This window comes from Vigna umbellata, chromosome 4 (assembly GCF_029865625.1).
Source record: "Vigna umbellata cultivar VRB3 chromosome 4, Vumbellata_1.0, whole genome shotgun sequence".
Lineage (NCBI taxonomy): Eukaryota > Viridiplantae > Streptophyta > Magnoliopsida > Fabales > Fabaceae > Vigna > Vigna umbellata.
Window position 1 is genome coordinate 59,392,006 of NC_142168.1, and position 18,925 is coordinate 59,410,930.

General features: G+C 31.5%; 1 protein-coding gene across 1 annotated transcript; it reads right to left on the reverse strand.

Moving 5' to 3' along the window:
• Positions 1 to 408: 408 nt before the first annotated feature.
• Positions 409 to 17,355, reverse strand: LOC148200726 (uncharacterized). Its single transcript, XM_088112417.1, has 14 exons — positions 17,112 to 17,355; positions 16,902 to 17,003; positions 15,414 to 15,463; positions 9,536 to 12,590; positions 9,151 to 9,384; positions 8,323 to 9,039; positions 7,367 to 8,179; positions 6,062 to 6,775; positions 5,145 to 5,972; positions 4,110 to 4,850; positions 3,175 to 4,005; positions 1,752 to 2,501; positions 1,577 to 1,648; positions 409 to 1,480 (listed from the first exon to the last, which is right to left on the reverse strand). Exons 4-14 carry the CDS (start codon positions 12,521 to 12,523, stop codon positions 704 to 706), a joined length of 9,465 nt encoding a protein of 3,154 aa, XP_087968543.1. The 5' UTR covers positions 12,524 to 12,590; positions 15,414 to 15,463; positions 16,902 to 17,003; positions 17,112 to 17,355; the 3' UTR covers positions 409 to 703.
• Positions 17,356 to 18,925: the final 1,570 nt, after the last annotated feature.

The following is an 18,925-nucleotide window of genomic DNA, read 5'->3' on the forward strand; positions in this document are numbered from 1 at the left end:
AACAACAACTTGTGACATGTACTATTGCACCTACTAGAAGCGCCTACTAGAAGGAGACTAAATATATGTGAACTTAATGATCTATGGGATCATCTTTTTTGGAGTATGAATTTATCCACGAGAATAATCATATGTTACACTTGGTTCTCAACATCAATAACATGCACAACACAAGTTGCAACAACCAATGGTCATCCTTTATGGACAATATGAAATTAATGCTTGGAATAAGAAGAGAGCTAAATGCCATGGATGAATCTTTGTGTATTAACCCCAATAGAATTGTTTGGGATTCAGAAGTGAAGGAAATCATCTCACCTACTAATGAAAATCCACCCACCATGCCTAATGCCAATATGTGATCAGGGTGGTAAGGTGCCTGTAGAAGCGAAGCCAAGAGACTTTCGATACAAAACATGTCGATTAAGTCATTAATCAAGTTTAAAAATGTTTGGATTGTAATTAAATCAATCTTACACAAAAACCAATTAGGAAAACTATAAATGCGGATCCAGGTAAAGTGGTTGATTATGCATTTATTACAACATTTATTATCCTTGCATTTGAACTTGAAGTGACTTTAGTATTAAAACACCTTTGATAGGTATTCCCGATTGGTTGACCAAATACATTCATGTGAATTTTCTAACAAAATGTATTGACTTTGCTAGTTTATACCTGTCAACAAACTCAGCTCTTCCAATTAAGTTTGCTCCTGAGGCTTGAATTCATGCAAATCAGGTACATAGGAGTATTTCATTTGAGGGCATTCCTTTAAAGTCACTTGATCCAAGCATGGGAACTTTAACTTGGAAGTCCCTGAGTAAATTCCTACGATGTTTGGTAAAGATTCAAGAGACAAAAGGCTGAGCTGGTCAAATGTTATATCTTCATCTTCATCTTCTGATTCATGATCTTCCTCTTTGGACACTATTTCCTGTATTGCTTGACAATCCCGTATGGATATGTGCTTCAGTTGACCTAGTCTTTTGGCTGTTGAGGATGTGAACACATATATCAATCCATGGCATTCACCGACATTCAAAGAGGTAAGATTTGAAAAAGACAAGGTGGATGGCACCAAAATTTTCATGGTAGGGCATGAAAACACTTCCAATGTTTCTAGTGTTTTAAGTAAGGGTTCTACCCACGAGTGCTCTAATCCGATGGCATTAAGCTGTGGGAGATTCTTCAGATGTAATCTTTTCAGCTTTGAAAGTACTTTGCTACAATCAGTGGTAGGTCCTTGAGAGCAGAATATTTCAGTGAAGGAACTGCAAACCACTTCAAGATTTTCAATGTTGGTTATCTCTTCAAGTAATCCTCCGGAGAATATATTTGACTTATCATCTTCATGATAGCACATTAATTTGAGAAGTTTTAAATTTTGCAGGAGGTGTGCAACATTTGCTCCAAATTGTCCTTGTCCAATCATAGTGTCCTTCCAAGTGATTTCTTGGCGTTCAATGCTTGGCATAACCTAAGAAATTTCGGAACAAAAAAAGGTATATGAATACCAAAAGGTGTCATTCGGGGAGAGTTATGAAACCAGTAAAATTTTAGAAACTGTCCTTGCCTGGAGCTGTCCTTGCGAAATTGCCATGGCGTCTTCCTTTTTGAGTGATAATTGCACCAACTTTGGAAAAACCTAGCAATTGTTCAAAACATTTGATAAATTTCGCACTAATTTATTCATATGGAGACACGCAAACACAACATGAAAACTGCATAGAGGAAAGATATTTTGGTACCTTTTCAACCGAGAAAGCAGCTTGCTGATGTATTGAAATACCGAGTTGATCCTCTGTATCTGCAAATTCATCACTATGATGCTCAGTTTTAAACAATTTCAACTGATCACAATGATATATATCTAGATGTGTTAGCATTGGCCATTCCAGAGTGTGTTTTCCAGGGTACAAGTATTTGAGCTCTGGCAATTCCCATAGTGTTAATGAGGTCAGACAATGGAAATTGAACTTCTTAGTTTCTCCATTGATGGCTGCATCAGCCACTGCAAAAATTTCTACCAATGTTGCACAAGCTCTCACATGAAGCTTAACAAGATGATTGGCCACTGATGTTGGAAACAAACTTTTAAGGGTTTGACAGTTAGAAATCGACACTTGTTGCAAGTCTTGAAGGCTCAGAATTTCATCAGGATTCAGATTCCAGATGTGCTCCAGATTTGGCAACTGATTTAGAATGAGTTTCTTCAAAGGAAGAGAAATCGGTTTCATATCTGCTGCTGCACCATTCACATCAAATATTGCCTTCACAGATTGACAGTTGCTTACCTCAATCTCTTTCAAGTTACATAGAAATGGAAATAAGTAAAAAGGAATGACATTGGGAAAAGATTCACATTCCACCACAGTTAAAGATTTCAAATTGTTGAAAGAATTGTTTGTTGGGATTGGAGCTACACCAAGCCAAATCTCTTGTATGTGTGAATGATCACCAAATTTTAAATGCTCTATATCGCATGCAGACTTTTCCACCTGTATGTCAAACAATAATTGATTGTAATATTCTTATGCAAGACAAAATTTTCACTTATTTCAGATAATGATAAAATGAATGCTTATGCATGTTTAGTATGCCAACGTGTTTTGGATATTATGATAGATAATATTAAAAATAAATTATATTAATATTTTGTTCGGAATATAAATGTAAGTCTAAGTGCATGGTGACAAGACTTAAACTTATATTTGTGTTAAAGATAGTATAAGTCTCTCATGTAACTTTGACTTAAGTTTCATTTGTTGTTAAATCTCTCTCAAAAGACCTATATAACCCACTCATATTTAAATAAATATAAATTTTAAAATTAATTTAATTTAGCCTTTTGAACTTTAACTTTAATATAATTAATTCTGTTTAATCTTTTACTCCAACTGTTAAACTATCTCTATTTGAGTGTATCACATAACTGAAACTTTAACTAATTAATACTATTGCAGTATTTAAAATACCATCAAAAATTAATTTAATTACTTTAAATGTGAATAAATAGATGAATCTATGTAGAATTGAAGCAACAACACAAACTTTTAAATTACTAAAACTAAACTTGTGAATAAAATAAGAAGAAAAAAATTAAAGAGAATAAAAGTACAATTTAGCATAGAAAATATAACAATTGAATTTATTAGATGAAGAATTCCTTACCTGTCTTTTAAACAATCTCTGAAATGATGTGTTTAGATCATCATGGAAGAATAAATCTGAATCCTCATATGACGTTTTAATCCCCAAAAACCTTGGCGCAGTTAGGACTCCTTCGGAGAAAGTTTTCATATTGGGGCAATTAATTGCATATGCGTTTTTCAAACATGAAAACTGCATAGTGGCATTCCCTGATAAGAAGCTTTGTAGTCGAGGTAAGCAATTCAAAGTTAATGTTGTTAATCTTTCAAATATGATCTCATCACAATCATCTTCATCTTCCTTCATTGCTATTTCTTTTATTGATTCACAATTCTTTACAATTAGGGTCTCAAGTTGCACTAAACTTTTTGCAGTTGAAAATGTGAATAAATACTCTATTCGACCACAGTCCTTCACATACAACTCTTTCAGATTGATGAAAGACATTGCGCCACGCCCTAATTTTTCCAATCGAGGACAACTGGTGACCGTTAATGTTTGAAGCTTTTCAGAGAATGGCTTTACCCATGGGTGTTCGAATCCTATTGACTCAAGCTCATTTAGTTCAAATAGGGTTAATGCATTCAATGTCGCAGGAATTCCATCATGAACTTGCAATTTCTGAGATGAAAATATCTCCTTGATACCAAAGCATCTCTGCACTTGAAAATGTTCTAAATTAGGTACCTTGTGTAGGAAATCAAAAGGCAAAGTACCTTTCTCATTTTTATCATCCTCCAAGCACAATCGGAGAAGATTTAATTTGCTGAGATAGGCTTCTGGCACATGGGCATCGCTCATCAACATCATGTTTTTCTCATTTAGCGTCAATCCCTTAAGTTTAGGAACAACCTACATTCAATTCAAATCGATTCAAAAGAAAACACGGTGGAAGTTAGAAGGAAGAAAGTCCGAAAATATACAATGAAAAGGAAGAATCTACTTAATATTGTCACCTTTTCAACAATGAACAGAGGTTGTTGTAGGCAACTTATTGGAGCCTCTGCAATTGCTTCTTTGTGACTGTCATGAATTTTTGATGTGAATAGCTTCAACTTGGGACAGTACGCCACATGCATGATTTCTAATTTGGGACATTCCAGATGGTGTTTTTCAGGATAAAAGCAGTTCAGATTTGTTAGGTTATAGAGAGTTAGAGATGACAAACAAGGGAATTGAAACATTAATACTTCAGTTGTTCCGTTTTCAATTGCATCTTCCTTTCCAGCAATTTCTACCAACTTGTCATACCTCTGCTTTTCATGTGTCTTTAGTTTCCCAAGATTTCTGGCAAACAGTGTTACCAAGCTTCCACAACCATCAACAAACAACTCATGCAAATTAGGAAAACTGACACTTTCTTGAGGATTTTTGTTCAATATACATTTCAAATTTGACAAGTCTTTCAAAATAAGTTTTTTCAGACGAAAGACTGTTTCTTTGGTCTCGGTGTGACTGTCATTCATACCAAATATTACCTGCACCTCATCAGAGTTATGGACATTCAATTCTTCCAAACTCTTCAAATGAGAAAGTACATTAGATGGGATCACAGTATCTCCTTTACTTTTTCCATCAAATTCCAATTTCTTTATATTGCCAAAAGATTTCCCCTGAAAAGCTTGTTTTACAGATCCAATTCCCCTCGTCTCAAAATAATCCAGTAGAATTGTATGCTTTGAATATTTGAAAAAATCCTTAAAAATCAGAAAACTCAATGTTAGAATATCTATATCTATATCTATATATATATATATATATATATATATATATATATATATATATATATATATATATATATATATCCCATTGTGTAAAAAAGTAGAATAAAATTAAAAAGCACAAGAATAATAGAAAAAAGGGCTAAAACAGGTGTTTAAGTTTAGGATAAAAAAGAATGCATATATATGAAGAAAAAGAAAGATTAATAAAATTTAGAATCATATCTTGGTTATATTTGAATAAAGAACTAGTGATAATGAATTTCTCACCTTGTGGTAGAACAAACTCTGAATTGTTGTGTTGAGATCATAAAAGAAGGTTAAACTAGAATCATTGATTGAAGATTTGATCCCATATAGCATTGGCGCATTTATATTTGCTTGAGAGAAAGTTTCGATATTGGGACATTTAGACAGAATCACTTGTTGTAAAGATGAGAAATGTAGAGTGGCATTTCCTGAATAAAAACTTACCAGTCTTGGTAAGGAACACATGCTTAAAATTAGGAGTCGTCCAAATACGATCTCACCATTAACATCTTCTTCTTTTTCTGTTATTTCTTGTATTGACTCACAATTCTCGATAATTAGAGCCTCAAGATTCAACAGACTTTTGGCCGTAGAAGATGTGAATAGACACTTTATTTTTCTACAATTCCTCACAAGCAATTGCTTCAGATTAATGAAAGATGTAGCACAACATACTAATCTGTCTAACCGAGAACACCAAAGAACTGCTAATACTTCTAGCTTTTCAATGTATGGCTTTACCCAAGGGTGATGTAAACCTATAGACTCCAACTCAGAAAGATTCAGTAGGCTTAATGTATTCAATTTAGTTAGAATCCCATCGTGACCATCCAGGTTTTGAGAGGGAAATAACTCCTTCAAACCAAAACATCGTCTCACAACAAGACTTTCTAAATTGGGTACCTTGTGAAGGAAATCAAAAGGAAAAGTATCCTTCTTATCATCGTAATCTTCAAATGATATTTGAAGGTAATTTAGTTTGTGAAGGAGGTCTTGTGGTGAATGTCCATCATCCAACAAGATAATATTTTTCTCACTGAGCGTCAATTCCTTCAATTTTGAAACAACCTAGGAAGATAAAAAAAAAAAGTTCAATTAGGAGGAAAATAGTAAAAAGAAAAAGAAATCAAAACATTGATTGCTAATGGTTTTGTCACCTCTTCAATCGAGAACATAGGGTCTTGTAATGGACTATCATGAAATCCTGACTTGAATAGCTTCAGCTTACGACAATAGGACACATGTAAGCTTTCTAACATTAGACATTTGAGATGGTGTTGTCCAGAATAGAAGCAAATAAGTTGTGGCATCTTCCAAAGAAACAATTTCGACAAACAAGGGAATTCAAACTTTTCAGTTGTTCCATGTATAGTTTCCTCTTTCTCTTCAACAATTGCTATCAACTTGAAGCACACTTGTATTGTTAGTGTCTTAAGATTCCCAAGATTTTTGGCAAGAGTTAAAGGGAATAATGTTACCAAGGTTCCACAATCATAAACAAACACTTCTTGCAAATTGGAAAAATTGACTATTCCTTGGGAGTGTTTGTTCCACACACATTTCAAATTTGACAAGTTTTTTAAAGTAAGTTTTTTCAAACGAAAAACTATTCCCTTAGTCCGAGTCTCACTCTCATCTAGGTCAAATATTACCCGTGCTAGTTTGCAACTATGCACATTCAATTCTTCCAAGTTCTTCAAGTAAGGTAGTACATGAGATGGAAGTACAATCTCTCTTTTACTTACTGCATCAAATTCCAATTTCTTCAAACTACCAAAGAAGTTGTCTGAAAAAACAGGTTTGCCATAACGAACTTCCTTCATTTCAGGATAATCCACTAGCTTCATATCCTTTGAATGCTCAAAAAATACCTTAAAAAGGGAAGAGACTCGTTATTAGATGTGTATGCGTGAAAATTATATGCAAGAAAAAACTAATGAAATTTGCTTGAAAAGTAATTAGGTCTCCAAAATGGAAAGCAAGTTTCAGCTAGGCATATATTTTTTACATAAATACATTTTTTGTTTTTGTTTTCTTTTGTTAGTTTTCTCTCTAGTTTTTAAAGGATTAAATATGTTTTCTCTCTACACGAAAATGTTTGAATTCCTATGTTATACTATTAATTATTAAATTAAGTATAATACAAAAGTGAACATTACTTTCTCGCTTGAATATCATAAAATAAGTCTACAATTTCATAAAACTTGATTACTACGAATAAGAAAATGTTAACCAATCGACTTACAGAAGGAATATATCTTACTAAATATGTAGAAATGCACATGCTTCATATAATTTTACCCATAAATGCCACAACATATCATTTATGAATGTTTGTCACTATGACAGCTATCCGATTGTAGAATATTTTATTAAAGTTTGAAATGAAAGAAAAATGGTAATAAGTGAAGGTATACATTTGACCAAAATTAACAATAATGAATAAATACTATGATTCGTACCTGATATGGAAAATATTTTTGCAGAGTTGCATTTAAATCACCTTCCCAATACCATTTGTCTTTTTCCCCGGCCACAACATGTACTTTTTGTAGGTGTGGAGCACTTAGGACTTCAGAGAATTTTGTCATTTGAGGACATTCACTCACTACTAAATTTTCCAATAGTGAAAATTTTAAGACACACTTATCAGCAGTCAAAAAACTTGTAAGATTTGGTAGCGCAAACAATTCTAATGATCTTAATTGTTTAAACTCAATCTCTTGCACATTTTCCTCTTCATATTTTTCAACAATGGCCACAATCATTGGACAAGAACTTACCTTCATAGTTGTGAGCTGATCCAAGGTTTTAGCAGTTGAGTATGTCATTAAATTTTTCATCATACAATTGACCACTTCTAAATATGTCAAGCGACGAAAAGATACCGAGGATGATGCCAAAGTTTTCAATTTTGTACATCTTTCAATGATTAAGTGTTGTACCCTTTGAAGAAGCATGTCATGCTCAAAGCCAATCTCCTCTAGAGACCACATGTCTCTTAATTCCAACTCTTTAAGTTGCATAACTACTCCTATTTTTTCACGTGAAATATCAGTTAATGGAGCCCAAATCCTTCTCATTTGACAAAATCTCATTATTAACCTTTTCAAATTTGGAAGTCTATGAAGAAACCAAAAGAGAACTTCAACATTTTTCAATCCGTGCAACACAACTGATTGCAGGTTGTGCATTTTGTGAACATTAATAATGTACTTCTGCAACCATTCTACTTCTCCCAAGCTCATCGCCATATATTCCAAGTTGTATATCACCTAAAAAATATATAAATAAAAATGTTATCAATATCTAAGTGTACTTGGAACAATATTTTTATCAAAATATTTAATATCTTTTTAGAATAAATAAAGGACTTAGTATTCTTTGATCTTCTAGTGTGAGGTTTTGAATTATCTACCTTTTCTGTAGCCAAAACAATTGGTTTGGCCTGTGAGTTTGAGATTTTTGTGGTGATCCCTTCAAGCTTACCACATCTTAGTAGAGACAAATCCTTTAATGATGGCCACTCCAAAGTATGAGTTCCCCCATAGAAACTCACAAGTTCCAATAATGAACGTAATGATACAGTTTTTAGATGAGGAAACTTAAAGGTGATAACATTTTCATTTGAACCTTTGTCCGAAGCAACAATCTCCTTCATTGTCCTGCAGTTAAATACCTCAAGCGATTCCAAATTTTCTAGGTCGTATGTAACAGAAAGTGGGAAAACATATTTCAAATTTGGACTCCCAACAATTTTTATGCTTTTCAGATTATTATGTTTAAGTATTTCCCCGGTGTCATCCTTCCATATGCTCACTAAATTTGGTAGCCCTTGTAGAATAATGTTATGCAAGTTTGTTTCATTTTTATCACAAGTTTGTGAAATATTCGCAAAGTCAAATATGTTTTCCACTAACTTGCAATTAGTAATGGTCAAGCTTTGAAGATTTTGAAATCTTTGCCTCATAAAACTAGGGAAAATTGTTTCAAGTTTGTGGCACTCTCTTATTATCAAATAGTCTAAGTTACGAAAGGAATGAAGACCAATATGAGATTGCCAAATGGTATTGAGTTTCTCCATACACATGATCTCCATTTTCTTCAACTTAGGAAAAACACAATCAATATTCCCCTACAATAGAAATTGGTAGTTAAATAAGCAATTAGAAGACCTTATGAATTAATGTAATTAAACAACAAATAATAGTAAGAATCAAACTCGATACTAAATGAATCCACACACCTCAACATCTTCTGGACAAAATATATCCTCCATCATTTCACATTCACCGACGAAAAGGCTTTGGAGATTCTCCAAATGTTTAGCCATGGAGAATGACAGTAAATATTTCAAATTACCACAATCTCTCACATTTAATGTAAGCAAATTTTTGAAACAATGTTGAGATTGGTCACTCCATATCTTTTGGATGTTAATCGAGGATAACTCCAACCACTCTAATTTTGGAATCAAAACCTGTAAGAACATGTAATGTCTTAGCAGTATAATTTTTATTTTCACAAATTGATTTGTCCTAGACAAATGACAAAACTTATACAAAATTAGAGATTATAAAGGATTGAAGAGGATGCATACTTTCATATTTTTGGATAATGTTTTACATTACCTTTTCGTTGAAGAGGGAATGACAAGAACTGGTGCCATCTTGCTCAACTTCAGTGATGATATCTTTGTCCATGTTTCGCCCTTTGTCTTCAAATGATTGTGCACAAGGCATCTTATCATTGGTATACAAAGAAGTAAATGCATGTAAAGATTTTAATGTTAAAAGTCGTAACTCAGGGAATTCGATACTGTCACCATTGTTAATATGGGTTTGGCTTTCAACTGAAATTATATCCTCCAAAGAATCGCAATCACACACTTCAATTGTTTCAAGCTTGGTGAGGTGTCCAACCATGGAAAATGGGAAAATGTTTTCCAATTTTCCACATGATTTGATCTTGATGATTTTCAATCTGGAGAAAGATGCCTCAAGAAGTTGATTGTTACATATTTTCTCCAAATTTTCAAGTTTGTAAAGATACAACGACTCCAATTTGGGAAAAGCCAATAAAGGGTGCAACTGTTCCATTGAGTTAATCATATATTGAATGCCAAAATTGTTTACAATGGATAGATGTTTCAATTTCAGAAATCCTTCAACATTTAACTCATAGAAAACATCATGAACATTAATGAGTTCTCCCAACCACAAATATTCAACATTTTTTAACAACATTTTAATCCATATTTCAGAATGGATGTCAATACCTTCTTTTAGGTTCAATACCAAAAGTTTCACCACTTCATACTTGTCAGGGATTTTGAATTCTCCCTCCGTGAGCATGTTGAATTCACCAATGATAATCTTGTAGCTATCTAATTCATCAAAAAACAAGTTCTGTGGAACACAGACAACATTTTGAATGTGTATGTCCAGGTTTCGTAACTGATTTAAGCGACTCAATTCACAAAGACTACCATTTTGACTTTGGATATTCTCTTCGGTCTCCCACCGAATCAAGCTGTCTCTCATATAAAGTTCTTCCAAAATGTTCATTCTTGATATGACATTGGAAGGTATTAGTCTTAGTTTTGAGCAACTACTTAAGTCAAGAAGTTGCAATTTATCAAGCTGCCCAAATTCAAAGGGAAAACATTCAATGTTGGATCCTGAAAGAGTAAGAATTCGTAGTTTCTTTAACTCTCCAATGATTGATAAGTTCTGCCCCAGAGTGCACTTCTCTAGACTGAGCATTCTTAGTTTTGTTAAGCATATAAGTGAAGAAGGTAAACATGGCAAATTCAAACCAGTCAATATCAAGACTCTGAGTTCAATCATGTCTTTGAAAAAGTCATCTGGTATTTTCAAAAACTGATCTTTACTTTCAATATGTAAGACTTCAAGTCTGGGACAATATATACTCCCAGGAAGGTCATCAACGATATAACAAGAGTGTACAAAAATAGCCGTGTAACCCTCAAGTTGATTTTTGTGAGGCCACTCATCGAGTATGCTATTTTTCATAAAAAATACCTGCTTTTCTTTTGATGATATTGTAAGAGCAACATCACGCACAATGTCGTGCATGTTAAAGCGGTTGCTAGAGTAACTTTCCAACAGCAAACTTGATTCTTTTAGCTCTTCTATCAACATATTTACTTTGTTTCTCGCTTCTCTAATTGTGTGGACTCCTTGTAATAAACCTAAACCAATACAAAACTTCACCAAGTCCATAACCAAAGCATCGTTTCCCATTCTTGCACATTGTAAAAAAATACACTTAAGTAGTTCATTTTCTAGATGATCATAGCTCAACTTTATAGAGAACTCAATAGGTTCTTTCCCTTCTATGTAACTTTGCTTTTTCATTTGTTGATAAACATCCTCCCATACAAAGGAGCTTTTATTCTTTAATGTCCTTCCTATGGAAACTAATGCAATAGGCAAACCATCACACATTCTTGCAATTTCAATGGCTTTGTCATCATACACAAAATTTTGGATGTGTATTCCAGCCACTTTCTTAAGCAAAGTCTTTGCCTCATTTTCATCAAGGACTCCGATAGAGAAAGTTGATCTCTCCTTCACATCCATTTGATTGCACAATACTTGTTTTCTTCTAGATGTTAGAAGAATTTTGCATCTTTTGTGATTGCCAGATAACTTCTCTTCTGTCATGTTATTGAAATCCGAAGATAACTCTTCTTTTTCCATCTTATGGTAACCAGAATTAGATATATCATTGACATCACGTTGGCTTCCATCATCTTCATCACTATTTGGAATCCCCAGTCTATTCAAGTCCAACCTATCCCATAGATCATCTAGGATTATAAGGGTGTTCTCCTTTTCTTTCTTTAATCTCTTTCGAATGCGATCTGCTCTCACGATCTCACTTTCCTCTTCCAATCTCATTCCTAATATCTCAGCAATTTGTCCTTGAATTGTTATGATGTTAGGATTTCTCGTTATATTTGCCATAACCACCACAGTGAACAACTTCTTTTCTTGAGCTTTCTTAGCAACTTCTTTGACTAAAGTGGTCTTACCCACACCACCAACACCATAAAGACCAATCATATTAACTGTAGAATCTTCCAATGCTTGCATAAACATATCGATAGTTTTTGTTCTTGATGCAAAGCTTTCATAGCTAATGTTCGTCAAAGAAACATTAATGGATGGGAGTACTCGATACGAAACTTCATCAAACATTTTATTCCAAAGTTCTTCTACTTTCATTTCCTCTACCATCTTTGTAGCATTTCTGCCCAATCGATACCTCAACGACAAGTTACTCGGAAAGAAACCAATGGAACATCTTGTCTTCGAATGACATTCATCGTGAATAAATTGTTCATACTTTTCAATCTTCTCATCCAACTGTTTTAAGCAATGTTGAACATCATCTTCAATTTCTTCTGCATTCATTTCTGCATTATTAACTTGATGTTGTATCCTCTTCCTAGTATTATCCAACATCTCAATGTAACGTTTAACCTCTTCAAATTTGTCATTGTAATTAAAAAAGTAGCTCAACTGTCGTTTCACTGCACGTCCTGCAATTTGCAGTGCACTTTCAGTCGTCGTAGAGACAACTGCTTCCATGCTCCCTTGATAATTGAGACCTTCTCCTTTGCTTTAATGGTTTCTACCAGGGCTACTTTTTTTTTTCCTGATACATATTCAAAATTTAAAAGTTTGTGACTTATAAGGGAACCAATATATAAACATTAAGTAAATAGAATTGATAAAAGCTGATGCAAACATTCAGGAAGTTCATATAAAATTTTATAACTGCATATGACATTTGTAGTAAGTGGAGTGATGTTTTACATCATGAAATTGTATCATGTATGGAATCAACACTATATTTTCTATCATTGATAGCAACTATCCGACCACTCACATATTTGATTATGAAAAAAACTCGTATTAAGTCTTTTTTAATGCATATAAAAAGGTGTTGAATGGTTTTGAAATATATCTTCAGAGGTAAAGTGGGACGGTTATGGTGGAAAACAATGTGATGAAAGAGTTTGTGGCTATTTTGAATTGTTCCCACACGAGGATGGGGTGGAAAATAATAGGATGAAAGAGGATACATACTGCTAATATTTACTGCAACTTCGGTCACCGTCAAACTGCACTAGTTCAACATTTTATACTTTTTATTATTTCTAGTTCTGTAAATAAAGGCTTGGTGCTTATAAATGTAATTTTACATAATCAAGAAATCAAGCGATCATCAACATCTAAATAGTGATTTGTGATTTATAAGACAACTATATTTCAGAATATAAGTCATGGGAACACTAAAAAAAGTTAGACATTCGGCCTAATGCACTGGATTTTAAAATCATTACACTAATTTATTAATATTAACTTTTGAAAGTCAGACTTTAAATAGTGTCAACCAAATGGATGTTAATAAAGTTTTGGAAGTCTCACGTTGACTAGATAAAGCCAATATATAATATATAAATGGATGTAAATCTCTCCTTACAAGCCGATTTTGTGAGTTGCGTTAGGTCTAAAGTTCACTTCTTAACATGTTATCAGAATTAGGTTATCCTAATGATATTTGTTGTTTGTTGTGCATAAGAAAAAAATAGTTGTGTAAGATAAAAGTTGTTATATGATAAATGAAAGAGATAAATGTAGACGAAGGAGATTACTCGTATGAAAAAGACGAATGTGAATGAAGGATATAACTCTTGATGAAAGTAATGAATGCGAAGAAATTTATATATATAAAAAAAAGTTGTGTTTTCTAACTGGTTAATCCAATCAAGCTAACATGAAATAACACTTTTGCCATGTTTAAATATGAACCTTTGAATTAATAGGTGAATTCATAATACATGATAATGAAATATGTAATTATGTAATGAAATTATGAGGCTATAATTAATGATCCTAATTAATAGATATTATACTACTAATTACATCATTGTATAATTAGTTATTGACAATAAAGAATGTGCAATTATATACACATGTCCAATTTATTTATAAAGTTCAAGACTGTGATCCAATTTATTTATCAAAAGATATAAACAATATATTTATAGAAAGATAAAGGGATACTAGAATAGGTACATATAAAGAATCCCCTATATCATCTCATAGAGCTATAGCCTCATTGCTGCTCATCATGATCACCTGTAGAATCCCCACTAGGATCATCAACTTGATCCTCTACTTGTGCATAATACATATAAGATTGGTGGGTTTCACAACACCACATAAACAAAGGATAAGTTAGTGAAGGTTTAAAATACTCACATGTAACAATTTATATCTAAATCAAATGTTTATCACACAACACAGCTCTTATGATTCAACCCTCATGGCTCTAGATAACAACCTTATTCGACTATCACAACTAGATATCTTCTTCTAATGACTAACAAAATCATAATAGACTCTTTGAAGTCTCTTAATACACTACCTAACATCACCTTCAATGAAGTACTCCTTTCCTAAGGTTAGTTACATTCCCATAATCCATTCACAATAAATCACACATCAAAGTAAATTATGATTCTTGCCATAGTTCTACTTAGTCACTCACTCATACAAAATAGTAGATTATGACTAACATTTTGACTCTAACCACCATTTTTATTTCACAACATTAAACAATTCATTTTCAAAATTTTATAAAATCTTATAAAGGTTATCACACCGTCTCATATGTATATTACTTAAATCCACACTCACCACATAACATTAATCATATATTTCTTAATTTTAAATTTAAATACTAATTAATTCATCATTTATTTCCTTTTTCTAATTTTAAGTAGCCTTAAATTATAAAATACTGAACACGGAGTGGTTTCGTGGTAAACATACTATGAATTAATGATCTTAATATAAACCTGGGGCGAACATAATAATTAAGTTTATTTTAATTAAAAATTAAAATAAAAAATAATTTAAAAAGATTAATTCTTCCGTGTCATATTTATTTAAGATTTTAATATGTCACAGTATTATAGTTATTTTAACTTTTTATAATATTATGTAAAAACTAATTTAATATTTTATTACAGGGAAAGTAGCACGGAGGTTTATAATTGTACCAACAATTGAATGCAGAACACAAGATATACATATGCGAAGGGTCCAAGGAGATAATATGCTCACCCCACCAGCGATCCTAAAGCCGGATTTTCCGGAATTTCCTATCAAGTACAGTGTCTCATATACAAAAACACTTCTGTTATTTACATGTTATTTAAAAAAGTAGTTGTTGATATAGGATAATGATATTACAACGTTTTTTTAACAAAATTTTAATACTGTTTTCGTATTTTTTTTATTAATTTAAAATTATTTTATAATCAATAATAATAATTATAAACACTAATATAAACTAAAAGTAATATATAAATAAAATATTATCAAAATATTATTCGTTAATATAATTGGTGTTTGGAGAGATAAGATAAAGAAAAACAATATAAAAGAGTAAGACATTTTAACTCACTTGTTAACTGCTGCACGTGCTCTGTAGTTCACAGGGTTTCATGAAGCTGTCTGAGGCATACACAAAGTAAACATATTTTAAAAGTAAACATATTTTAAAAGTAAACATAAAAAGGAAAAGGTTCAAACTTTGTTTATGTAAATTCTTAATTATTATCTTTCCTCTTTATGGTATTTTAAAATCCATAAATAATACTTAAATTCTAATATTTTATTTTCCCAACCACTATTATGTGGAAACAGCTGTCAGACACAATTATTAAATCTGTACAGTGCTTGTCAGCATTGGCCATCTTTATTTATCATCACTATCATTAGGCTAGGTCTGATCCATCGTGTTTCCACAAATATATAGAGTAGGTCATATATAAATAACCCTCTACGTTTCCATCACTTTCTATTATTAATATCATGCCAAATATTAAAACTTTTATATCCTTTAAAAATAATTACATTCTTTTTATAATTTTTTTAATGATGCAATAATATATATTATTATTTTAATTGAAAATTAAATAAATATAATTAAAAAATATTATTTTAAGTTGTAAAACAATGATTTTAGTTACATGTGCTAAAATGATCGTTACAAACAAAGACTAATAACTTTTATGAATTATGATTTGTAAACCATATCAATTGTATAATATGAATAAATCGAAGTAAACAATTTGTTGCATCTAAGATTGAAAATTTAATTTTTAATTTTTATAGTATTGTATTAATTATTTATTTTATTATAATAAATAAAAATATTAATATTAATAAAAAATTAAAAGTACTTGTTACCTTGTCATAACCTTAATTGGGTTTTCTCTGGTGCTTGATTTCATATTAGATCATATACCCAGAAATGTAATATTCCCAAAGAAAATTTTAAAAAATTCTAATCCTTTATAAAAATAAAAATAAAAATAAAAACACTCAATAAGTGTTGATAAATTGTGGGAGTGTTGGACCAATGTCTGTTAGCGCAAAGAAAATAGTAATTGAAATAATGGTGGCTTGTGGGGTTGGGTTGTTGGCTGTCTAAAGTCAATGATGTTGTGTGAATTCATGAAGTCTTTCTACTTACTTTTTTTTTTTTATTAATAGTTGTCTGTTTAAATTTTTTTTTATCATAATGTGCTTTTCTACATATAAAATTTAAATAATTTATTTATGATTTCAACAACATATTCATATTTGAGAGTATCAAAGGATGCATCACAAACAAATAAAAAGAGCACACAAATATAACAATTTTAAACAAATTCAATGCCTTTCTTGTTCCTATTCTTCCAAATATTTATTCTTAAACAAGAAAGATGCTCACAAAAATAATTTTAATATTAGCCATAATTTAAACTAAGTAAAGGATAATGAACATAAATAATAAAAAAAATAGAAATATGAAAGAAAAAACTGTACTGCAAGTCAGTCACTGAAGCTGTAGATACATGACTTTAGATATATAGAGAGAGAGAGGTTTATATGATAATGTTTTTACCTTGTATGAATTTGACAGTTCTGACTTAATGCATCTGAGTCTCTTAGAGGGTTCTTTGGAGAAAGAAGATGTTGTAGAGTTTGGTGAAATAATTCTTAAAGCCTTGTAATTAAGAAAAGTTGAAGAAGTTAAATAATGAAAAAGGAAGGAAGAGAGATGTGCAAACTAAAAAGTGTGCTGAGTAAATACTGTGAATAGAAGAAGACTTACAGATTGTGTTGCACTGAGCTTATCTAAGAAAATGAGTTTCTGCAGAGGATGAAAGTTGGTAGTTTGAAGAGTATGGGGTTCTTTCTAACACAGAGTTGAAGATGTAAATGAGTTTCTGCAGAGGATGAGTGATTTGAAGAGTAGGGTTCTTTCTAACACACAGAGTTGAAGATGTGAATCAGATTTTAGGAGAAGAAAGAGAGTGTTGGTGTTGTTTTACGATAAATAAATAAAGATGAATATATGGTTTGGTTAGTTGTGTTGTGTGTAGGTCCTCTCATTTGTTCTTTCTCTGATTGGTTCAATCTTGAAACATATCCCCAAATTGTTTATAGATGTGGATATTTATCAAACTTTTTTAAATAAAGTATTTGTACATTATTTTAAAATATAAACTGAAATAATTTTTTTATCTTAAAAATATAATCTAAATAAATTATGTAATAAATATCAATATAAGTAAAATTAATTTGAAAAAGCGAACTTAAATAAGTTGTACCATAAAAATATAAATATAAATGTAAATAAAATTAATTTTTTTAATAAATAATTTTATAAGTATAATTAAAAATATAAAATTATAACATCATTCAACTCCCAATAATTCTTCTATTATTAATATTTTTTAAATAAATTTATTTTAATAATTTAATTCTAATAAATGGATGGTTGATATCTACATGTATTATGTATCCACAAGTAGATAAATTTTTATTTGTCACACCGATAATAATATCTATTAGAAACATATGTTTTATATGTTATAAATTTAAACTAAAAAATATAGAGACGTGATAACAAATCAAATTAATATAAAAACTTTCTTTATAAATAAATTAGTATAAAATTTGAATATTTTAAATATAAATTTTCACATTGTTTTGATTTTCTATCGTTGACGTAAAGTTAGAAAAGTTAACCAAGCATAAGTGTTCTCATTAATTAAGTAAAATGTTCACTCGTCAAAAGTTTAGGTCCATTTGTATCATCAATTAATGGAAACTCAAAGTTACATGGCTATGTAATTCTTAAATCACATACGGACACACGGAATCACACATATGCACACACGCAGAGACTTCCACACACATGAACACTCCCACGCACCCACAAGCACACACACCCACACACGTGTAATGAAACTTTGAATCGTTACTATACTATATAGTCAAATGTCCTTACACATAAGACCGAATGAAAAAGGTCATAAGGAGGGAGAGACCGGCCAAACAGGTTAGAAACCCATCAACACGCACCATGCGATCCAGCCAAGCAACATATTGACTGCTCGATCAAGTAAGATGAAAGACCGAGCGGACACCTCCCAAATACAAACAAACAGGGATGAGACAACCAAAAGAAAACACAAAATATAGATAATACAATCAAACTCACCCACAAAACTCAAGTTATTTAATTCCAATTCATCAATCATTCAATAACTTATATCCAAATCATTGACACATTAGAAGGATCCAATTCATCAGTCATTCAATAACTTATATCCAAATCATTGACACATAAGAAGATCACATAATCTCAATATATATAATCATCGATGAAATACTCGCATGCAAAATAAGATTAAGTGTCACCTCTCACCATTATTTTACATAACTTCACCGAGTAAGTATCCACTGATACATATAATCATACTTCATTAAGATTCCCTAAACACCTCTAAACATCACCTCAAATAAAGATTATTGGTAAGCGTTACTTATCATGTAATGGATCACAGTTGGACCATGATTAGAGTTTCACTAATCTCATTCTCATCTCGAAACGTATAAATAGAGACCAAATGTAAGAAG